Consider the following 26,031-nt stretch of genomic DNA (forward strand, 5'->3'; position numbering starts at 1 on the left):
AAGCACCAATTGATGGGGGCTCATGGTCCAAAGCCCCGCACCAAGCCCGCCGCCTTGTGCTCCTTGCGTGCGCCCTTAGAAATCGCTGGATAATTGGACCGATTTGAGGTAACGCCGATAGTCAACAATGAAACTAAACTGAATTTTATTGCACTCCAAATTGAAGAACAAACAAGAACAATAAAAAGCAAAACAATCTAGTAGCGCAATTAAGTATCTCTACGAGCCCAAATCTAGCAAAGGATCGTAAAGATCCCCTCCTAGCCTAATCTAGTGGAGATTGATGTATCAACCACTAGCCCAAGTCCAAGGCCTAACCCCTAGACCGAAATCGGCACAATGCTGCCTAAACCTCTCGGCCGAAGAACTCTCAACAATGAGAAACAAGACTCAACTAATGGGATCCTCACAATGGCCCCTTACAACCCCTTTTATAGACTCAAAACCCTAGGACTCCTAAGAACATTGAAAGACAAGATAAAGTAAATCTTCCTAACATAGAAGCTAAGATAAACATGAAAAACAACCTCCCCAAGGCCCCTTGCTGATGTGGTTGGCGTGCAAGGCCCTTAATCCCCTTGATTTGGCATGTAATCATTGATTTGGGAAGTCCTAAAGGATCTCCAACTTGTTCTCCCGGATCTGCATGGGATACGCGTCCCGGATGCACGGGATGCACGTCTCGGTTGGCCGTCGCGTCTCGGTTGACTTGTTCCTCCTTGGCTGATGGGGGGGATTGGATGGCTGGGATGCGTCCCCTGAATGGCCGAGACTCGAGTCTTGGTTGACCGGGTCACGGATCCCGGTTGGCCACTGTGGAAGAAGACTCCTTGCCCAAGGAGGATTCCTAGATGAAGGATCCTGCGGACCAGGATGCGAGTCCTGGTTGAACTCAAACTTCGGCTGGGGAACGCTCCTGCGGGTGACCGGGTCGCGTGGCTAGGCTGGACTGGGACGCAGGTCCCATTTGGCCAGGCCCAGGCTCTACTGTGGCGCGCGGGCCCATGCGGTGCTGGGGCCCGCACGACCGCGTGCGGAAAAGAGTGCCCGCATGCGAGGCAACGCACCCACACGGGCTGGCAGACTGCATGGGCCATTTAATGCCACAGAGTGGCATTTAATGCTACTTCGTGGAATTTAACGCGTCCGCGAGCGAGAGCCGCACGCCCAGCTCGCACTTGCGCGCGATTCCCCACACCCATGGCCAGTTTCCTTGCATGGAATCACGCCCGTGCGTGGATCCCCATGCGGGGCAGTGTGCCTATACGGCCTGGCAGCCCACGTGGGCCATTTAATACTAATGCCACTCTGTGGCATTTAACGAGTCCGCGCGCAACGCGTTGTTTTGGCTTTTCGCATCTACGGTTCGGTAACGATCCCAACTGGTACCAAACTGGTACCGGTGCCCACCTATACGTCGGTACAGTCGGTCCGACAGACCTTGGTGCAAACTAGTAATATAGTACGGGTTAGGTACTATACTATACCAATCCTTGTCCAGTAGATAACTAGTACCGAAACAACGGACCTTGGTTTCTTGCTTCCTGTTCTCGTCTTGGATAGCCAATGACTGATCCAGTTAAAATCCTATTCCCCTAGTTCTTTTGCACAATGTAAAACCACTCTTATGTTGTCCTGCATCAATCCATCCACTTTCTTTCTTTGGTCTCTTTTCCCCTTTTCCCACCATGATCTCCAATGTGGAATTAGACAATTGACTTAAGGCCTTTGTCCAAGTCTATGAGGGAACTGAACAAGAAGTTGTGCATCTTCAATAGGAAGTATGGGAAGTGACTTCAGCAGAATCAAATACGATAAAGCAAACTCTTGCATCATTAGTTCTAGAGATGAAAGATTAGATCTTCTTCAGTTCCACAACTTCCATAGATCAACTTTCAGATACTACATGTCAAAATTCATGCTCGTATCAGTGGAGATCAAAGAATTGTTGAAATAGACCATGAAACAAGTCTCGAGGTCGCTGATTTCGTGGTGGATATAAGTGAATATCAAAGAGTTGTTGAAATAGACCATGAAACAAGTCTCGAGGTGGCTGGTTTTGTGGTGGACATAATCCTGGGGCTGTCTTGATTTGCATTTATGCTCTTGAAAGCTACTTCAAGTGGGACCAGCTTTTAAAGGAGTGTTGACTTCTATTTATTGAAATGAAGCTAGCGATGAAAAACAGATGGAAATTAGATCTTTTCTATTCCACAACATCCATATGTCAATATTCAGATATTCCCTCTAGAAATTCTGTCATATGAGTTGAGATCAAAGAATTGCTGCAATGGATTGTGAAACAAAACTCGAGGTGGCTTATTTCATCATGGATTTATTGTCAAAATCTAGAGGTGGTCCTGATTTGGGTTCATTCTCTTGGGACCAACTTTCACAAGAAAATCGACTTCTGTTTATTGAAATGAAGTTAGAGGAGATGACACATACAAGGTGAATGACATACCAAACATCACCAACTTAATCATGCCACCATGAACACATGAAGCAGCAATGATTCGTTGATTCATGCCTCCAAACTACAAGCAATTGCTCCTACTGTAGTTTACACATTTCATGGCAAAGTTCTACATCAATCAAGAAGTATATTGCCAAGTTCTACAGCATGGCGATTCATTCTGAAATTTCATGGGTCAACAATGCTACGATCTTAATTGTCAAGTTTTAAACCCCCAAGTCTCAAAAGCTTAGCTATAAGCAGATTTTATGCCAAGCTTTGCAATCTCAGTACAGGACCACGTACTGATACCAACTTGACACAGTATCGGCATGCCTGGTACAGGATTGATTCAGCATACTAATATTCAATACATCTCCCATACTGCATACCAATTTGGTATCAATATGATATGTCATTGCCCGGTATAGTATACCATCCATTATACACTAATGAATGCTGTGTATATTGCTTAACATATTAAGGAATAAATGAAGAGATCAGCTGTGAAGTTTCTTCAGTTTTTTTTCAAATCTGAATATGTTGTACCAGAAATTAAACCAATCGAAGACACCAACAGCTTCCACAGCCACTAGCAACAAGCAAGGAAAAATATATCAATGCTTTACTTGCAAAGGATTTGAGCACTTTTCAATGATGCCCTAAGTAGTTGGTAACATTTGTTGATAAGGGCTCACCTCATCACCAATACTAGCTCTGGGTAGAGGGCCAAAGAGGTTGTCTGTCTCAAAGCCAAATAAAGTGATGAAAAGGGCTTTAGCAGTGAAGTAGGAGAAATATGAACTGCATCATTCTTTAACTTCACTTCATTACACATTAGGAAGGTGATCATGAAGATTTAAGATTGTTGCCCAAGGTGACAAGCCAAGAGGGGGGGGGGGTGAATTGGTTTCTTCTAAATTTTGGTGCTTTAAACGTTTTCTTAATTAAGTGCGGTGGATGCTTCCTTAAACTATTTGAATGATTTAAACTAGTGCAAAGATAGAAGATGATGCAAGAATAAACGTAAGCACAAGCACAACACAAACACAACAATATATAGTGGTTCGGTGCTCTCCTTAGCACCTACGTCCACTCCCTAAGCGTCCCCTTGGGAATTCACTATAATTCCGCGGATTACAGTTTGATTGTTTTCCGGGCTCACAATCCAAAAACCTTTGTTGGTTTTACGGGCTCACCAACGAACCTATACACTTTGGTTTTCCGGGTTCACCAAAAACCTTTGTTGGTTTTACGGGCTCACCAACGAACCTATGTTGGTTTTACGGGCTCACCAACGAACCTTTACACTTTGGTTTTCCGGGTTCACCAAAAACCTTTGTTGGTTTTACGGGCTCACCAACGAACCTTTACAAAGTGTTTAATAAACAAAGGAAAGATTCAAACTCCTAAATGAGCATATGAAACAATATAAGCTACAAGGAAGAGTTAGAAAGTATTTATCGCTTTGAAGTGGCTTTGCTCTTCTTTGTCAAGGATGCTTCACTCTTTAAGGGGGATGGAGCTTTTGATGACTCTTTGAATCTGCTCAACCCCATTCTTTTGACTCTTGAATGAAGCACTTGGATGAAGCTTGCCTTGCTAGGGTTCTCTCTTGAATGCACTTGATGTATTTTCCCAAAAGCTTGCTTCCTCTGATGAATACTCCTTCTTAAATACTTCTCCAACCTCCAAATAGTCCTTTCTGACCGTTGGATTGAAGAAACTAGCCGTTTATAGCCGTTGGGAGTCCAAAAAGCATTTCTGCACAACTAGCCGTTATGTTCAGCCCGTGTTTGGGTCGGCTCAACCTGTCCTTGGGTCGACCCAACTTTGCCTTGGGTCGACTCAAACATTCCTTGGGTCGACCCTCTCAGAAACCACAGAAACCTCAATTTCAGCCTTCCTTCCCATGGGTCGACCCAACCATTCTTTGGGTCGACTCAAAGTTCACTTGGGTCGACTCAACTTCTTCTTGGGTCGACCCTCTCAGTAATTCCAGAGAACCATTTTCTGTCTGTCTTTCTGTCTTGCCTTTGGGTCGACCCTCTCAAGGTTTGGGTCGACTCAAGCTTGGGTCGACTCAACCACTGTGTGGGTCGACCCTCTCAGTAAATCCAGAGAGCATTCTTCTGTTGTGTTTTGAGGTTCTTTGGAGGTTGGGTCGACTCATGCTTGCCTTGGGTCGACCCAACTCACTGTTCATTTGTGCCATTTTTGCAGGAGTGTGCCAGATGACTTCTTGATGTGCCGGGGTCGACCCAATCAACCTATGGGTCGACTCAAACCACACTTTGCTGCATTCTCAAGGTTAGATTCATCCAAATGAACAAGGCCATTTATCCATTTTCAATTAAACAAATATACTGAGAGTAATGAACTTATAAATGAAGTATCAATTTAACTTATAGCATGCTCTAGATAATTGCTTGTTAATCATCAAAATAACACTATCATCCTCAATCTCCCCCTTTTTGATGATTACAAAATAAAGAGTATAAGCCTATTGATACTTGTCTTTAAAATCAGTTTATAAAAGGGATTAAACTGCTGAATTTCAGCTTTTCATATATACTTGTGAAATCTCCCCCTATATCATTTAAATGTTGCCAATTTGACTCTTTGAATTGCTCCCCCTTTCATTTATAATTCATTAGCGATGAAACTTCAAAAATTTGAGATAATATGAGTTTCAGGCTATGTATCGGGGTACGAGAGGTGCGTGCCAAATTCTGAATTTATGTGTGCCAAATTCTGAAATTTGATATAAATTTTTGAGTTGATCATTTTCATTGTTGCAAATTGCTCCCCCTTGGATGTATATGCTTTCCTATATGATTTTCAATTTGTTTTACAAATTATTTCTCTTTCTTTCTTTACTTCTCCTCTTATTACTCTTTCTTTACTTCTCCCCCTTTTTGTTACTCTATTAACTCTAAAGATATCTTTACTTCTCCCCTATTACTCTTTCTTTACTTCTCCCCCTTTTTGTTATCATCAAATAGGTACATGGGAAAAGATGCAATAAATACCAAACTTCAAACTTCATTGATCAAAATAGGAACATTTTAGTATATCAAAAGCAAAAGCAAATACAATATTCCTCAATCAAAGTTTAAAGATGCATGATAACCACCAAATATATATGAGAACTAGATACATATTCTAGTCTCTAAACAAGATCGTGAGACTCTCCCGGATCGCTTGGCTACGGCTCTCTCGGGTCCCTATTTCTCCAAGATCTTGAAGTAATCTACTGTTTGGAGATGATTGGAGAAGATTTGAGAGTGGAAAATAAGGTTTTCGGAAGAGGACAAAGGGTAAACAGTGCCCTAGATAGCTCACGGGTCCCCCTTTTAACAGTGGGATCCCGACGTTGGGTCGACTCAAGAAACCTCTTGGGTCGACTCAACGTTGGGTCGACCCTATTCTGGGTTGGGTTGACCCAAGTGCAGAATTTTTCTTTTCTCTTCCTTTTTGCTTCTAAAAATTTTCCTTGCTTCCAATCCTTATAAATTCTTTCTGGGACAATGATACATGAGTAAGGAATCTATAGATAACAAGTTTGACTCATGTTTCATGGATTTTTAGAAATTGGAGGAATGTATCATGAGACTACTGGCTCCCTTTTATATTTCTTCAATAAAAAGGATCACATATACCTAATTCTCTCCTTAGCGTGCAGAATCTATCTTCACTCAAGGGTTTTGTGAATATGTCGGCTAATTGTTTTTCAGTGCATATATGCTCAATACATATGTTTCCATTTTGCACATGATCCCTAATAAAATCATATCTTATTTCTATGTGTTTGGCTTTAGGAATGAGATATTTAGGATATAAGCCAGAAGTGATCTCTAAATGTAGATTCCAAAGATATTTTTCAAATCAAGTGTAGATGGAATCTTTTTCAAGTTATTTCAAGGAGTATCAAGAATAATATTCAAAGAAGGCACGAATGAAAACTCAACATCTTTATATATATATATATATTAAGTATATAACAAGATGAGAGCAATCTAATTAATTTTCAGAGTATAGTATAAGAGCAAATAAAGATCAAAACTTATATACTCGAAAAAACATAAGATTATGTTGAATCCTTAATTCTTAATGACTTCAAAGTTCTTTCATGATATAAAAGTATTGGGGCATATATACCAAAACATGAATTTATGCAGTGTAGGATATAAAATTCAAGGCTTTGAAAGTTCTTTTAGAGCTCTCTTAAAAATTTTCTTTTACTCCTTTAAAGATCATAGCATCAAAATCAATTAAAATGAATTGGCTCAGGATTGAAACACCAAAGTGCAAGCCAATAAGAACTCATAAGTAGATTCCAAGATAAATTTTCAAAACTAAGACAGATGGAATCCTTTTCAATTAAATTTTCAGAAATAAATGATTTACCGATGAATACAGATGGAAATCCAACTTTCAAAAGATATTCAATGAAGCACAAAGTTTAATACCACTTTACATTTAGTATTCTTTGTCTCATCTTTAGATGCGAATTTATACGATTAAGTTCTATATGATCTCTCACTCTGAAATTTTCTTTCTCCCCCTTAATTAATCATTCCATTTGAGAGTTTAGAGTTTGAAGATAATTTTCAATAAAGAGATTGAGTATTTAAAGCTCCCCCTCAAAAGATGCATTTTCTTTCAAACCTTTTTTTTTTTGTTCTTCTATGATATCAAGAATGTAGAGTGATCTAGAATTTTTCAAAATTTATAGCAATCACTCTTTTTAATCTTTCAAGAATAAATTATATTTCCTCTTATTTTTTTGAATATGTATGGAAATATTAATCAGAAAATAATTCTTTTGAAGCTCAAATTTCGTTCAAAAGTAATTACATTTTCTTTCCTATAAGAATTATTGAAGTGAGTTGAAATATTCTAAGCTTTAGAATCATTAACTCTCTTCTTAAAAATAGCTTTTCTTTTTAATGATAGAAGCATTTAATTATGTAGGAGTGTATATTCAAAATATTAATTTCTTAGTCATAGTTTTTCAGCAATGTATATATGAAGCACCATAAATCTTTTTAATATCAAAATAATATCATATGTTTAGAACCATTTATTTGCAATCAAGATCATTGAAAAACGCATCATTTAGACTAATTTTAATAAACTTATAAGATAGAAAATGATATGTTTCAGATGCATATCGGAGCAAACAATCAAGGCATCAAAATTAATTCTATTTTTCTTAGACCGTAGTTTTCATCTAGGAATCATATTGAGTTATTCCTCAAAATGATGCAATCATTGAAGCATATAATGAAAGTTACAAAAATGCAATGATAGAAGCATTTTTTTAAATTAAGTTTAAGCTTTTATACAAAATCAGATTCTGAATTTCATAAAAATTTTCAAGGAGGCTTTCAGGATTATAATTTGAGATATGCATCTTCTACATTGTAGCTCATCTTAAATTATTAAGATTGAAAACACATATTTCAAGAACATTAGAGCACATCCAGAATCTTTGTAATTCATATTGAATTTTGGTACAAATTGGAGGACATTATGTACTAATGTTAGACAAGATAAAAGATAAATCAGAATCAATTCATTTTGCCTAATTTGCAAATTCAAATTATTCTTTTTTTTTATTTTTCAAAATATATTTATTAAAACAAAATGATGTTGTTGTTGGTAATAACATGTTTCAATCAAATTTTATAGGCATGAACCATTACAAGTTATATTTAGGAAAGATCTTTGTTATTTGAATATTGAAAACACATAATTCATAACATCATGTTACATGCAAAACATAATATGCATTAAGTCATAACATCATGTATTAAAACATTAAGAGCAAGCATGTCAAGGATCAAAATTTATTCTTTTTAAATAAACTCTCCCTATTTATATATAATTCTACACTGATTTTATCCTAAAGGTGTGTTTTCAAGTGATCGAAACTTCATTTGGTTTTTCACAAGCTTTTTATATACTTTCATTTATCTTGTCATTCATTTCCTCATTTTTGAATTTCTTCCTTTAACCACTTAGTGAACATTCTAATCTTTATTTCTTTTGGTTTTACTTTTCTATGCTCTATACTCTATTTGCTCCCTATCCGGTGGAGTTGGAAGGGGCACGAGGTACTACCACTAGCCTCCCTCTTGTGCCGTCCCTAATATGCCCTACACCGAATAGTTGGGTCAAATAGTGTCGGGTACTACCACTAGCCTCCCCATTGACACCATCCCTATGATGAGCAATATAGAAGGGTTAAAATGTTCACTTCAAACTTTTCTTGTAATTAATTACGGATTTTATCTCTTCCAAAGGAATGTTCATATTAGTCTTACAAATGTGCCAAATATATTATGCTTGTTTTGCTTTTCCTAAAGATTGAAGCATTTGCCTTTACTTAGATTTTACTTTCCTTGAATAATTGTTCATTTTCTTTTCTTTATCTCTCCCTCTTTTTGTTATTCTCAAGTAATTTACATGAAAGAGCAGAATAAAGAATTAATCTAATATGCTGCATATAAATGTATATCATGCAAACAGCATTTTCATTATGCCCAATGATTCATAGCTTATCACAAGTTATTTTGAATTAGAAACTTGAGGCATAAACTTGTGTATTTCATGGTTAAGCATTATACAGGCAAAAGTGAACTTCAATTTAATCATACCATGAAACAATTATCATTAGCATGAGAATGAAGCATGATATCAAGAAGATTAGCAATTAAATGTTTAATCATGCTACCATATAATTTCAGACTATTAATTTTGCTCAACTAACTCACAAGAGAAGGGTTTAGATTACCAATGCATTTAGCATTCTTCAAGCCAAATATCTTTTAAATTCTTTACATCCTTGGCTGAAGAAAATCTCTCTTTTTTTTTTGTTTGCAAGGGGATGTTTATTGTATCTTTCATCGAGGTGTCCTTCAAGTTGAAATTTCTTGCTCATAAGTCCTGTATCATTAGCTAAATTTTTTTTTCTTTTCTTGAAGGCAATTCATTAGGTTCTCTAGGATACAAAAACATTCATACAACATATTTCTTAACTAGATGACTCAACATGAGACATGATAATAATTGAATTTGAGTCACTTTACTCAAGAGATTGCCTAAATATAAGCAAGCACAAGTCACTTGAACTAAAGAGATAACTTCATTAAGTAAAATGGTTCAAGGACAAGCATGTGAGGCAATAGAAGGATTCATCAAGGTCAAATCAATTTTTTTTTTATTTTCAGAATTAATTTAGCTTAGATTCTATTTGCTTAAGATAATTATCAATAAGATATACAAGTTGAGTTTTAATCAAATTATCTTAAACAGTTGTTTCTATCAAAAATTTTGATTATGATTTAGTTTTCAACACTAATAATCATGTTTCAGGGAGTTAAACAATCTTCTTTTAGAGCAATTAGGATTTTATTTTGACTTATGAGTGATAGTTTAAAAGAATTAATATTCATGCTTTAAAAGATTTTTATGATCAAGTTAAGCATGACATGTTACAATTAATCAGTAGAATTTGAAATAATTTTAGAGAAAGATATTAATCATGGATACAATGATTATACTAAATGAAACACTTTAAAGATCAGATTTATTAATCTTAGATTTTTAGAATAGTCTTGAGAATTACTTATAAAGAAAAAACAATCCATTGTTATAAAACTTTTTAGTAGAATTCTCATTATGATCACGACACATTAATCATTTATGATTGAAACATATGATGCATACATGCGACTTATAGAGTAAATCATAATATATTTCAAATAATCACATAAGGAATGAGTGATATAATGATAAATTATACTCATACCTTTACAAATAATGAAATAAGATTTCATAAGTATTATGCTCAATAAAGTTTTAACATGAAGTCAGCATCAACCATTTATATTAGAGCAGAAATTTAGATTTTGAAAAACTTAAAGGAGAAGGTTATACATATTCATTCATTGTTTTCTTATTATGATGCAAGCACTAGAAAGTTTCATGCTAAAATCGTTGAGATAAGATTTAATGAATAAATTGAGACTTATCTTTAATTATGTGTCAACGCACCCATTTGTATGAAAATTTCATTTATTCCATGGGTAGCTTGGCACACCTACATCTACACCCTCATATTTTCATTTTGGGTACCCAAGCTTGCTTGGGTCCTTGAGGGTTAGTGCATATGGTTCCCTTTGGAATCCAAATCTGTTTAATCGTAATAACTTTACCATTTGATTTATTCGTATTAGAACCATAGGTAAAGTTTTTATGCCCAATCTTTTTATGTTTGAAATAAGTTATCTTATTTGATGGTTTGCTTGGCGAATTGATAACCTTTTTCTTTAGGGGTTTATTATTGAGCAAAGGAATCCAGCCAAGTCTTGATTTATCAAAAACAGCATGTTGGCTTTCAAACATCGTTTTTAATCTTTCTGAACTTACAGTGAATTTGTTAATAAAAGATTTCAATTGGTTAACTTCTTCACTTAAGTTTTGATTTTCTTTAATTAAATTTTGATTTTTCTGAATCAATTCTTCCGAATTTAATCTTAAGCGTTCATTCTCAGAATTTAATTTGTCTTTCATTTCAGCGGAAGAATTTCTTTCTTCTGACATTTCCAGATTTAGCTTTTTAAGATTTTTATTTTCGTAGCTAATTTTCTACATTCACCATACAAATCATGAAAAGCATTTAATAGTTCATCATAAGAGAATTCTTCCTGAAATTCATTAGGTATGAAATCAGATTCAGATTTTACCTTATCTTCTTGTGCCATAAGGCATAAGTTAGTTACCTCTTGTAGTTCTTTGAAGCTAGTATCATTATTGTTGCTCCTCACTTTTATTTTCTTGCTTGACTCTTCCTTGGTCAAGGCTTTCTTGCTTTTTATCTCTTTCTTCCTTTCTTCTTGCTTCCTCTTCTTCTTTGTCTTTAGGAAGCTTTTGAATTTTTCGGTGTTTGGGAATGGGTCCTTGTTTTCATCACCGAATTCTTCATTTGTTGTTCTTTCTTCCGGATTGGGAGATTCAACATCTTTTTCTGCAGGCTCACTGTTAGTGTGTAATTGAAGCACATGTGAGCTAATCTGAATTTTGTCATAAATATTTTCTAAAGTATCCCAGATTTTCTTAGCAGATAAGCATGCAGAGATTTTATTAAATTCAGTTTCATGGATAGCACAATATAGTATGTTCATAGCATTAGCATTCAATTGTGCTAAGTCTTTTTCATTAATAGTGTGAGAGAGTGAGTGAGGGCCTCTAGTAACAATGTACCATAATTCATAGTCTAAAGCTTGAATGAATATCCTCATCCTAGCTTTCCAGTATGTGTAGTTTGTGCCATTAAATAGAGGTGGTCTATCAATTAATTGTCCCTCACTCATAGAACATCCCACTTGGGTTGTCATGATCTTTAACTCTTGATTGTGAGATCAATGAGTACTATTAGAGAACCTGGCTCTGATACCACTTGTTGCCCAAGGTGACAAGCCAAGAGGGGGGGGGTGAATTGGTTTCTTCTAAATTTTGGTGCTTCAAACGTTTTCTTAATTAAGTGCGGTGGATGCTTCCTTAAACTATTTGAATGATTTAAACTAGTGCAAAGATAGAAGATGATGCAAGAATAAACGTAAGCACAAGCACAACACAAACACAACAATATATAGTGGTTCGGTGCTCTCCTTAGCACCTACGTCCACTCCCCAAGCGTCCCCTTGGGAATTCACTATAATCCCGCGGATTACAGTTGGATTGTTTTCCGGGCTCACAATCCAAAAACCTTTGTTGGTTTTACGGGCTCACCAACGAACCTATACACTTTGGTTTTACGGGCTCACCAACGAACCTTTGTTGGTTTTACGGGCTCACCAACGAACCTATATTGGTTTTACGGGCTCACCAACGAACCTTTACACTTTGGTTTTTCGGGTTCACCAAAAATCTTTGTTGGTTTTACGGGCTCACCAACGAACCTTTACAAAGTGTTTAATAAACAAAGGAAAGATTCAAACTCCTAAATGAGCATATGAAACAATATAAGCTACAAGGAAGAGTTAGAAAGTATTTATCGCTTTGAAGTGGCTTTGCTCTTCTTTGTCAAGGATGCTTCACTCTTTAAGGGGGATGGAGCTCTTGATGACTCTTTGAATCTGCTCAACCCCATTCTTTTGACTCTTGAATGAAGCACTTGGATGAAGCTTGCCTTGCTAGGGTTCTCTCTTGAATGCACTTGATGTATTTTCCCAAAAGCTTGCTTCCTCTGATGAATACTCCTTCTTAAATACTTCTCCAACCTCCAAATAGTCCTTTCTGACCGTTGGATTGAAGAAACTAGCCGTTTATAGCCGTTGGGAGTCCAAAAAGCATTTCTGCACAACTAGCCGTTATGTTCAGCCCGTGTTTGGGTCGGCTCAACCTGTCCTTGGGTCGACCCAACTTTGCCTTGGGTCGACTCAAACATTCCTTGGGTCGACCCTCTCAGAAACCACAGAAACCTCAATTTCAGCCTTCCTTCCTATGGGTCGACCCAACCATTCTTTGGGTCGACTCAAAGTTCACTTGGGTCGACTCAACTTCTTCTTGGGTCGACCCTCTCAGTAATTCCAGAGAACCATTTTCTGTCTGTCTTTCTGTCTTGCCTTTGGGTCGACCCTCTCAAGGTTTGGGTCGACTCAAGCTTGGGTCGACTCAACCACTGTGTGGGTCGACCCTCTCAGTAAATCCAGAGAGCATTCTTCTGTTGTGTTTTGAGGTTCTTTGGAGGTTGGGTCGACTCATGCTTGCCTTGGGTCGACCCAACTCACTGTTCATTTGTGCCATTTTTGCAGGAGTGTGCCAGATGACTTCTTGATGTGCCGGGGTCGACCCAATCAACCTATGGGTCGACTCAAACCACACTTTGCTGCATTCTCAAGGTTAGATTCATCCAAATGAACAAGGCCATTTATCCATTTTCAATTAAACAAATATACTGAGAGTAATGAACTTATAAATGAAGTATCAATTTAACTTATAGCATGCTCTAGATAATTGCTTGTTAATCATCAAAATAACACTATCATCCTCAAAGATGAAGCAATATTTTCCACAAAAGAGTACATTGCACAAATATTTTTCAGACAAGAATACATTGCAATGGACAACCATGCAGCATAGTGATTGATTCTCGGAATTGTACCAAGTTCATCTCCAAAACACCATTTGTAGTGTGAAGCTAAACATCAAGCCTACCTCAGAAATACCAATCTTAAAGTCCATAAGAGGTGTTTGGTTTTAGATAATTGGTCACGTCGTGGATGCAAGACAGTGTCACATCATGTACTTCTTAACAACCATGGCTTTTTTTATAGAAAGGTACACCATGACGTCTTCATGGATACAAACGCTTTTCAGCATGGAGGTCTCCACATATGTACCTTCCAAAGACCTCCAAACAATGAAAGTAAAGCAGGCTACAGCAAGTTATCCGCTCAAATAAAGATGCCTCATTTGGTCCCTACCCCAATTACCTGAGTTGAGTTGTTTTACAGTTAATTAATGTAATGATCATTGAAGATCAGCTGCAAAGGCCTAAGGCAGGCATAATTCCTATCAGCTTAAAAGCATTCAAATCACAATTCATACCTACAGAGGGCTGATGATGCAAACTAGGGCAGCATTTGAGGTATGTTCAGGTCCCACCTTGCTACAAGGAACATCTGGTACAACTACTGTTAGAAGTATGCTCTATAAGCCAATTTGGCAGACGCATTGCATTTGTTCTGGGGCATAAAATTTGTACTTGACCTTTTTATTAATTAACAAAATTGGGCATTTTGTTCATTCATGTTATTATGTGTCCATGAATCGTCCTAGAAATTAATAAGATAATAACACATTCTCAAGAGTTGAGAATTTAAGACATGTGTCATTAGGTAGTTAATTTCTGAATTGCTCCTGATCGATGGATCATCACGAAGGACATCAGATTAGTGCACAGATCACTTTCCTTGATGGACGAGTCTTAAGTCCACAGTGTGGGGACACTGGAGTGACTATGCAAGTGCTTATTAGAGAATAAGGGTATGGAGCGTGACCAAAGCAAGAAGTCACCTGGAGGTCTATCTACTCGTCAGTGACTTACTTGATGCTGCAGTTGTATGATCAGTACTTAGACCTGAGATGCCTCAGCTAATCACGGTGAGGTTGCTGTAGTTTGACGAGCACATAAACATTGGCCCTAAGGGTCCTTGTGGTGCAGATTGGCTGCAGTAGGTTCACTGTTGGATTAGGATTGCATCTAGATGGGATCTATCGACCTTGATAGATTAGGAGTGATCCTATGTGATTTATGAGACTAATAAATTTAACATATTACAGACGATGGGATTTGACGAGTTATCCATAACCTCCGTTATGTCGGAATCCACGATAGAGGTTGTGAGGACCCGTGCAGGCGTGTGTTTAGGTTATTCGCTGGGTAGATCTTGGATACTCATACAGGATCAAGGAGCCTAAATAATAACTTCCGGCTAGCCATTTTGGGTGAGATCCTAGGTTGTTACAAATGGTATCAGAGCGGACCTGGCCCATAACCTATGTGGACTGGGGGACACTGCAGCACGGATCCATTGGGGCTAACCACGGGCTGATCGTGATGTTTGTAATTAGATTTGAATGGATATGAGCCCTTAGCCTGACGAGAACATCAGGGCTTGAACGGAGGGAGTATATGAGGATCTGTGCGGGCGTGTGTTTAGTCCCACATCGGTTATTCGCTGGGTAGATCTTGGGTACTCATACAGGATCAAGAAGCCCAAATAATAATTTTCGGCTAGCCATTTTGGGTAAGGTCCTGGGTTGTTACAGAGGTACTGCATTATACGCTAACTGCACCTAGAGGTTTATTCATTCCGTTCTGTTGGATTGCCACTATATGTTGCTAGGTGTCACTAGTGGATTGTGGGACTCAAAGGCATTCACTTGATGATCAGTGAACTCTGATGAGTAGAGTTGAAATTGTTTCAACCCATTAAAAGAAGTTTCAATGATATTATCTCATTACCAGACAGAATAGAACCTATAGGGTCACACACAATAGAGGTTTTGATCGTTCCGACGGTTGGATTGCGATTTAGAATCGCAATAAATCGTGATTGTCAATTTGATTGACAATTGGTTTAATCCACTAAGAGTTAGTGAGTTAAAGAAGAAAAATTTGCAATTGGATTGAAATTTAATTCATTCAATTGGACCTAATTAAATTAGGCTTAACCTTATTGGATAAGGATGGGAAGGCCTAATTAATTAGAACTCCTTATTAGATAAGGAACTTAATTCATGAAGTCCAATTTGGATCCTAATTGGATTAGGATTCATATAAATCAAATTGGAGGACACATTGGGTTCTAATTGGATCAGAATTCAATTGATCAAGAGGGACCAAATATTTCCTAATTGGATTAGAAAATTTGAGCATGAAAGGATGGGATTGTCCCATCCTTCATGCGGGCCACACAGGGGAGAAAAGGCGGCCTTGTCACATGCCCAAAGAGAGGAGGGAGGTGTCTTCCTCCTTTCCTACTTTGGTCCCACATGCCACATGGAGGGCATTCCCTCCTCATTCACGCGGATTGCCACACGGCGCAAGCTCATCCTTTAGATTCTTTCCAATCTCTTTTAAGTAAGGAGTGTGATAGAATTAAGTAAGGGATGTGGTAGAATTTGGAGGAATGAATCAAGGAGTGATTTATCATTGAGATTATTCCTTATTTGAATGGGTATGAGATGCCTATAAAAGGGGGCCTGGCGTGGGACATTAGGAGCATTGGAAGTTCTATTAAATTAGCCGCCAACCCCCTTCCTCCTCCCTGGCGTGAGCAAAAGAAAGAAGAGAAGAGGCGTCTTCTTCTTCTTCCTCTTCGTCCTTCTTCGTCCTCCTCTCAAAGTAATCAAGGAGTTGATTAAAGGGAGAGAAAATCAGCCATCAAAGCGATCTCTGCAAGGGAGCTAGCACCCCAGTGAGATCAAGGAGCTTGGAACGATCTACCTCGTGTAGATACCTGTAGAGGCCGGACGCTTGTGCGGCTTCAAACAAACCAAATCCAACTATCATCAGATAGCGGTGAAGTTCTACCCGCTCAAAGGTAAAGATTAGATCTTTATAAATTACAAATTGTAGTAGATCTGAAAATTAATCTAGTCTTTAATTTTAATCTTTTCTTTAGATTTCATAAATCTGAGTTAGAGAACTCAAGAAAAGTTTTTAAAATCTACGTTCCCTAGGACGTTCATGAGATGAACGACCCCGTGAGTGTCTTTCCGCTGTGATCGTCGCAACGTGTGCGGGGGTAACTCGACAACTACTCCCGTACTTATCATTGGTGTAAAATAATACTTTTAGATTACTTTTGAAGTTAAAAGAGGCTGGATACCAATCACATGTCAGTATAGCATGAAAAATGATTGCTACACTGTATGAATAGTGAGGAGTCTTATGAAGTATTAACAGTTGGTTGAATGGGGATTTTATTATATGTTGTTCGCTGACTCAAATTAGGAAAGGATAGGGGTCTGATTGGCCTTATATGGGGCCTAGCTTGTGGCATCCAACAATCATGTATGCCGAAATTTCTTCGAATAAAAGAAGAGCTTATTTGAAGCCTCGTTAAGGGCAGTATCTCCCCATACTTCCTCTCTCTCTCCTCTACTTATTGTCTTGTTTCAACATTAACATATTCATTTCTCCTTGGTATTTCTAACATCTAAATCAATATCTTATGTGATCTATTTGCTGCTGCTATTTATCTGAATTTAACAACATATAATTCATCTTTCTAATAACTGTGCATTCTTTTGGCTGGGCCTAGACAAAATATCAAAAGTTAAATTTTGGCCCAAGACATCCAGCTTGAAACCAGTGCCACTCTAGGACTAATGCTTAAGGCCAGCCTAGCCTAACCCGAGACCTATTGCGCTTCAACTAGATTTTCGCAATGACTAGAAACGGAAAGGGGGATGGATAGGCACTATCTTGTATAAGGTGTTAATGATGGGGTTGAGAGAAAGGACACCGTGGAGGCAAATGCAGTGGTCGCAGCATACATACACCATGAAGTAAACATGGAGAAGGGAAAGAAAAAGAGGGCAACACCCAAAAGAGATGACGAGTGGGAGCGGAGGATGCCATAGCAGCAATAACAAAGGCAGAGTGTGCGGTGGCAAGCGGTGCAGGCAAAAGCAATTGAGGGATGTGAAGATGGAGAGATCAGAGGAGACTAGGAGATTTGAAGGACTGAGGAGACATCTATTTATTTTAAATTATTATTATATTATAGCTAAAAATATATTATAATATAATTAGTCTCGAGTTAAATTGGGCCAAGCTTATATAGTTTTTGGTTAAGCTTGAGCCTGGTCTGAATACTAGTCAAGCATTATAACATTTGGGTCTCCAGCCCCAGCCCTCTATAAATCGGGCCAGGCTAGGCAGGCCAGGTCAAATTTGCATAGGTCTAATCAAGGTCCGCCGTACCGGTACCGGTCGGCGTACCGGTGGCGTCCCGGACCGGTCCGTACCGGTCCCTACCGGTCCGTACCGGTCCCTACCGGTCCCGTACCGGTCCCTACCGGTCCCGTACCGGTTCTTCAACAATAAATTACCGGTACCCGATTTCACGCTGATCCGGTACCGGTCCCAGGCCGGACCGGTACGTACCGGCCCGTACCGGCCGGTACGGACCGGTACGGCAGACCATGGGTCTAATCTTTCATTTATTGGTCAAAGATATAACCTTCCTATTTACACATTTAAATTATACTTGATTGCTGATTAGGCATATTGATTAAATCTGATTGCTGTTAGACTTTTCCACTTCTTTTTATGTGAAATATTTCTATGTTAGATCATGCTTTGACTTGAATCTGCTGCTAAGTTAGCTAGTTTTGCATCTCTATCTATTGATCTTGAAATTAAATCACTTTGGATCATTAAGTTCCAATAATAGAAGACCTACATCTTGATTTCTACCACCTTCTTTTGCTTATATAAACCAAGAGCAAGCTTATTAATCCTTTTCTTTTCCAGGAACTATAGGTTCCTTGTCGCCTCTTCTCAGATCTTGAAAACAGTGTGAATGATTTAATTGAAAACGTCATTTAAACTATACCCCTGGCCCTTTTTCATGTTATAGCCTACTTATAAGTGGTCCTACATCAAAATAATAATAAACAATCACCCTCCATCTTCTATATGTCTCCTCCTTCCCTCTTCTAGTTCTCTCCTTGACTATCCATGATAACTGCTTTCCTAGCTAGTACATCAGAATCCCTCATATAGTTTCTAATGCAAAAATCATAAAGTAGCACAACAAATTATAACTTATTGATTAGAAAACATTAGAGCTTTAACAGATGAAGGGTTCATTATTTATACTTTTAGAAATATTTTGTTTTTACTTTCTTAGCATATCTTTATAACACTGAACATCTAGTTCAACAGTTTACTAAAATATTTAACTAGAGCAAAATAACCTTTCCCATACTTATAAGACAGCTTGTTGATGCCAGGTTGACACATCTTCTCTATACCTATTTCATGAAGTTGGACTTCTCGGTCATCATTTCTTGGAGCTCCCCCTTGGCATATCTAAGCTCAGCCATAGATATCATATGGCACCAGGGCCACACCTGTCTGCAGCCTCCACACCTTGTCCTTCAACTGGGCCCGCAACTCAAAATAGAGGATTTTGTGGGAATTGTTTACAAGAGGAAGGGGTCGAGACTAAAATATATAGAACAAAAAATACCAGTAGAAAGCCATGCTTACTAGGAGTCAGCTTGAGAGAATACATCCATTGTTGCTTATATGCCACAGTGCCTCAACGGTTGGCTATCAAAGCCGACCAAATGCTAAAAGTCAAATCCGTCAGTTTAGGTGAAGGAAAGGCAGAGAGAAAGGAGGAGGAAAGGAAGAGAAAGGCAAAGACAAAGGCGTGAAAAAAATTTAGAAGGGTCGGAGAGCGTCGTTTTTCTTGAAAAAAAATCCAGCAAAAACTAAATAAGGTAAAATTTCTTTCCCCTACATTGTTTTTTTAATATTTCATTTCAATTGCTTAAAAAAATTAAGTCAAAAATTGCCAAAAAATATCTTCTCAGAGCCAGAGCTTCAGCGAGAGATCCGAGAGTTCTTATGACCCGACGCGCATTCCTCGAGGATTGAGCATACAAGACTACAATGCCGCTTGGTTAGAGGGATGGGTTGATCTGCCTCAAAATTATGCTAATGATCCAGATATTGACGAGAAACATCGCCACTCGATCCGATTTTAGATATCCGAGAGTGCTTTAAATGTATGTAATTGATTGTATCTTAATTTAAAAATATTTTATGTTTTTCATCTCATTATTTGAATCATTTGGAAGCAATAAGTTGCATCATCTAGTTTTAACCTTAAACCTAAACATAAAAACATCAAAAAAAATCCAAAAGTGAAAAAACTCCAAAAAAAAAAACGACGATGGGGTCAAAATCAGGCCGAATGTGCCCTATCGATACGGTATCGGTTCGGCTCGGTTCCGTACCGTTACCGGTACGTCGGTACGTTCGGTACCGCGAACCTTGGTTGACACTAAGAATTGGTCTCATGCAGCATGAAGCAAACAGTGGTGGTGAGGATAACTTTTACATTAGGAATCCAACATCCCATACCATCCACGTCTCGTCCCCTAATAAATTATCTTTTCCTCAGTGTTAATGCGATCCGACTAGGATATGTTTCATGAAGTAGATGAACAGAAAATTAGAGATAATCCTAGTAATAAGCAAAAGGTTGCAGTGCAATATGTTGTCTTTTGCAGTCTTTATTGAGTTTCTCTAGTCTACTCAGTTATCCGAGTCTGTCAAAATCATGTATGTATTTGAATCCTACGATGTTGATGACACCGTATATGGATAATGCTGGATCTATTGTTTGCTTGTATTTCATGATCTTACCCTACATAATTCTTTTCCCACATCACTTGGCTAACATGAAACATAAGGTACAACTATGAAGTAAAAAAACCAGTCACATCAGTTAACTGACTGTACAGAGCCACTATGCGATCATTGCCTGAGATGAGACTAAAGATTAAAAAACCATAGTCTAAAAAAGTAAAAAAAAAAAAGATAAATAAACCATAAGACACCATATAAAGTTAAAGAAGAAAAGGCCGAACAACATGTTTAATGGGTCAAAAATTAAAATGGGTAACAAGGAAACATTAAATACCCATAAGACCACCAGAAAAAAGAAAAAAGAAAAAAGAAAGATAAAGAATCTGTTAAAAGGCTCAAACAACTATTAGTGAACATGGAATAATGTATCCAGGCCAAGGTCCAGAGCTTGTAATACCCAAGAAAACAATCTAAGAAGGCAAAAAATAATCCAAGTTCCAAAGATAAAACAAAAAAGTGACAAACTGATTAAGAAGCAACACTCATCCAAATCTATTAGGTGGAAACCATTGACATTACAGAACTTGAAGGGGGAGCACCAAGTCCAATCAATAAAGGAGGCACCCTCTAGTGAGGATTGTGGGCTTTTATATTATCTTGCATTAAATTAAACATGGAACAACTATGCAACTCAAATTGTAGGATAATCTACATTGTTCACTCCCAACGAACAATTTATAGAACATGTCAATGGACAAAAAGGAGAGGCATTATTGTTCTGGGCCAAGACTCAGAGAGAATTTTTGTTAAGTTAGGAAACAGTTAGAAATGTTGAAGACTAACAATCAAATTTCAAGACAAAGATGATAAAAGAACCATGATGAAATACCAAAAAGGACCAATATCTAATGATTTCAACCCTGGAGTCGACTCGCCAAGATCTGGAGATGACTCGGCATTTTGGAGATGGCTCGTTCTCAGGATTTCAGAGATCTATTTTTCTGCATTTCTCTCTCGAGTCCACTCGGATCTTTTTGGAGTCGACTCGGCTCTCAGAGCCCGAAAAATCGATCCTCTGTCTGTTGATCTGAGATGCCTCGGAGTCAACTCGCACTTTGTTGGGGTCGACTTGGCTGACTTGGGGTCGACTCTGAAATTCTCGGAGTCGACTCGTTCACAGGGTCACTAAGTTTGGTTTTCTGCCTTTCAGTCGGCTTTCCTCTGAGAGTCGACTCTGGAATGATTAGGAGTCGACTCGCCAAACGTTGGAGTCGACTCGCATCCTTCTGGAGTCGACTCGCATCCTTCTGGAGTCGACTCGGTAACAGGGTCTAGAAAGCACTTCTCTGTCTTTCTGTCTGTTACTTCTTGGAGTCGACTCAGAACCGTCGGGAGTCGACTCGGCAAGCATCGGAGTCGACTCAAAGCCTTCTGGAGTCGACTCAGTGATAGGGTCTGAAATTCATCTTTCTGTCCTTCTGTTTGTTCTCAGTCGGAGTCGACTTGTAGTGTATCGGAATCGACTCGATCTTGTGCCAGAACCTCTGAAACACTTAGAGTCGACTCGCAATCTTCCAGAGTCGACTCGAGCTTCAGACTTTGGCTCAATTGAGTTCAACACTTAGCCAAAATACTTTGAACCAAGGCTCGATGCTTTTAAAGATAAATTCACATATATTCGCCTGAAACACTAGATTGAATTCATTAGTACAACATTAAATATACTCAAATGCTTTGAGCTCATCAAAATCAAATAGGTGTATAATCAATCACTTCCTTGACTAGCCAAGCCTACCATTGGCGACTCCTACAATTCCAATCCAATTCCAAGACAGGAGGTGAGAAAGAGATGGACAAAGGCTAGGAACACTCCCAATTTTAGTCCATCTGATACAAAGTCCAACATCAAAACTAGTTCAAGTTTCTAACTTATGGTCTCATAAAAAATTAGGTTTTTGCATAATAATGGGAGGTCATAGAAACTACACTGCCCTTTGTATCAATAATCAACCCTTGATCACGAAGGAGTTGGATGTTTAAAGAACAAAAAAGAGAGTTGTAGAAGTGGATCCCCAAATCCCAAACTGATTAGCTTTTAAAAATACTTTTAAATTAAAACTTGGTTGAACTGGTATCCGTGTCCCATTACCTATTTTGCCCTTCACACCTAGATTTATTATTGTGAAGAATTCAGAAGAAAATGTACTGAAACAAATCTCCTATCTTAAAAATAAGAACATATTATTATTATTATTTTTTATTTTATTGTCTTTATTTTTAGTGGAGAGTTATTTTGGTTTTTGTACAATTAGATCCTTACCCCAACAAAGTTCCTGATGAGATTTTTTGTGAGATCATTACAAAATAATAGTATCCCGGTTTGAGGCACAATTCCTACTTTTGTATGACGGAGTTGCAGTTTTTAGCAAGAATTTTGTGGGGTGCTCACGATTGCTACTTGCAAAACTATAATCTTGGTTGTATCCACTTGGAGGTGCATAGCTAGAGCTATCAGCACACTTAAAACATTAAGCCATACTTTGTTTACGTTTCTCATCTTTCATGGTGATCTCACTGCCGCCATCCTCTAACATTACTTAAGTTATTAACTTTATATTTAAACTTCTTGCTTAAAAGGAATATAGATATAACTAATATCTAACTTGTCGATTATCTTTTTAAAACGAACAAAGACAACTAGAATCCAATTCATTTTTGTTTGGAACGAATATGGATAAAAAATTTATTTTTCTATTTTATAACATTTCTCTTCAACGCCTTTGAAAGGGAAAGACCTCAAACCTCAGTTTTCTTATGAACCAACTACGAGGGTTACAGGAGTGTCCATGTACTTTCTCTAGCTCAAGTTAGGCATCGACACATCTGTCTAAATTAGTTTCATGTATTAGATCTAGGGTTTCTTGGGTCTCATATGCTCTCAAAATGTAGCTGCCAGCCCTTCCTGCCCCAGCCACTAGTTTAGAACTAGCCCTAGCACCTATAGGCTGGGATGAAAACAACTACTCATATATTATAAATTTCAGTTATTCGAATTTTCACTGCAAGTTTTCGGCGAATTCTCTATTTTTCTCATTATTTTGTATCTTTCACCATAGCCTACAATATTTACTTTAGGTAAGATACTCGCAGCATGCAATCACTTGGCAGACCATGCACCTCAAGATCAGTCGACATGTGCTTCACCAAGAAATAGGAGAAGTGAAACACCCTGTGGAAGGCAACAAGTCGGAATGATCACTAGCAGCTCCAGTATTTACAAAGGAATTGGTCAACTAGCACAGCAAGCTGAACGGTGGCAGCCCATGCCCTTCTGGAAACAAGATCAGAACTGTAGCTATCCTAGCTGAGAGATGCATAACAAGAGATTAACCAGACATATACAATATTTTAGTTAATTAAATACTCTGTACTTAGCAAGAAAAGGAGAAAATCCATAAACCATTATTTTAGCATTAGCACTGTATCCATATCAGATCCATCACCACAGCTTAAGAAGATGAAAACCACATGGTGAGCATATTCAAATTTCTCAACAAAATGAATTGCTAGTTCCAAACTCCCATTTGCGAGAGCTTTATCATCAATTAACTATTCATGGAATCTCCATACCCTAACAAACTTCTCATTGTGAGTAGTGACAACCTTCCTCATGCCAACAGCCAGACAGGTGATGGGAGGCCGCAAGTATCTAGGAATGCTTTCCACAAAGGAGACTCCAGAGAGCACACTTGCCTTCTTCTCAACAACCTCCTTATTGTCATTCAAGGAAGCATTTACCACCAAGCTGGAAATGATTTCACCAGTGCTTTGATTCAGAATGCGAAGTACACCATCAAGTCCCCCAACAACCAACGTCGATGTGTCACTTGATAGATGCTGCGTAGCATAGATGACATTTGAACTAGCCCGTACCTCCCAGAGAGGTCTCAGAGTCCTACGAAAAAGGTTAAATAAACCAAGGTACCTTTAGAAGATTCTCAAGCATCCAAAACACAGTTACAGATGCCTAAAGTTAATACAAAGTTAAAACTGACACTGATATTCTGTTCAATGGAAAATTTTCTCAAGCAATATGCACACCGTCTGACTTGATGTGTTCGAGCTGGAGAGATCTACATTAAAACATTAGGTCCTAAGGTGTGGGCCTCACATATAATGAGGCCCCCAAACAACTTCCTAATGTCTTGCAAGTCCCCAAGTTTCCTAGTTCTCCTGGCTTTCTTTACAAAACCTGGACTACCGAGCAACTTTTGGTTGCAAAATAAATTTTGGAAGGATAAGCAAGCTTATCTAGATAAGTTTGAAGGGAGAGGACTTGTTCCATGGAATACAAATTTTGTACTTTTGGTTGGAAGGATAAACACCAGGAATAAGTGCATACATTTAACGCGCATTTGATGCAATGATTTAGATTTTATCACAAGAACAAAATTACCCTTCCCACTTTTTGTATCATCAAAAAGTGGACGAAGACAAAAATATAATTGGAGAGGGAACTTTTCCCTTTTCTTCTGTATAAGACTATTCCACCAAAATGGTGGAATAGAATTACACCATCTCTCTCCAACTTATCCTGTGTTAGGATATAACCTTGTTCCGAGTGGCAACAAATGTTTTTTGACAACATAAACTGGGAATAAGAGGCGGCCATTCCACCTCTACCGACCAAAAAGGTCCTCAGTAGTACAATACCAAAATGAAACCAAGAACCACATAAAAATATACTGCATTTATTTACATGACGTACATTTGAAATATAGAATTGATTATCAACCATATTTTCTTATAAACTTGCCATAAGTTTGTGCTAAAATAACTTCACAAGAGCACAAGTTTTGACAAGCCATATCCCTAAGTTAGTCTTACACCTATTCACTTCTTATTGTCCACTTCCCATCATCTCCATATTTCATCATGTAGATTAATCCAGTGTATTGGCTTTTGAACTCCCTCCCTTCCTCTCCCATATGCACAAACGGCTAATCAAAAGCTAATAAATGCATTCAAATTTGTTTTCATCAGTTTGTCTTTGATACTTTTTTCGCAGCTTGCTCTTCTCTCCTACTTAAAGCAACAACACAGATCCATTCTGCATACCTTGCATCCTTTCTCTCTGTTCACATGTATGAGCATTTTCCATTTGCAACCTGCAATCCTACTGTGGGTCCTTGTCTGCTCGAAATCAAGATGCAATAATCATTGAAGATTTGCTACTAAGGCCTCTGAAAGGGTTCAACAGCCAAAAAAAAAAAGTCAGCTCCAGAAGTGCTCAGATCACTGTTGTACCAGTGGAGGCTGAACTCATGCATTTGGACAGCAAAAAAGGTGACATCTATGAAGTGAGCACAAATGCTATCTCATCCAACATCCCTAGAGATTTGAGAAGCTTTATATTTTATTTGTAATATATATTCAGATTAGTTTAAAAGTTAATAAGGGATGAGGTATTGTTCATGCATCACTGTAGCATAAATAATGGTCATAATAGTGCTCGGCATAGTCGAGAGCCGGATTAAATATGAAATAGAATGGCTCGCAATCTTGGTACCAGACCCCATATGGTCATAATAGTGCTGTTGTTACCCAAGGGATGAACCAACCCTCCTGATTTATACACCACTCAATCAGCCTCCAATAGGGG

General features: G+C 38.1%; 1 protein-coding gene across 11 annotated transcripts in view; it reads right to left on the reverse strand.

The window, feature by feature from the left end:
* Positions 1 to 23,800: 23,800 nt before the first annotated feature.
* The window catches only part of LOC103697300 (F-box family protein with WD40/YVTN repeat doamin), a 65,698-nt gene continuing 63,467 nt past the window's right edge, over positions 23,801 to 26,031 (reverse strand). For 5 of the 11 annotated variants that reach the window (XM_039133874.3, XM_088719831.2, XM_088719830.2 and 2 more), the window contains one exon: positions 23,801 to 24,324. In XM_039133874.3, coding sequence (XP_038989802.3) covers positions 23,979 to 24,324 — 346 coding nt within the window. In that variant the 3' untranslated portion in view covers positions 23,801 to 23,978. Of the gene's footprint in view, positions 25,613 to 26,031 lie in introns of all 11 variants that reach the window. The other 6 variants (XR_015977123.2, XM_088719832.2, XR_015977124.2 and 3 more) reach the window with 5 other exon arrangements.

This window comes from Phoenix dactylifera, chromosome 4 (assembly GCF_051530095.1).
Source record: "Phoenix dactylifera cultivar Ajwa chromosome 4, Ajwa_hap1_PhDact_Kaust_v1.1, whole genome shotgun sequence".
Lineage (NCBI taxonomy): Eukaryota > Viridiplantae > Streptophyta > Magnoliopsida > Arecales > Arecaceae > Phoenix > Phoenix dactylifera.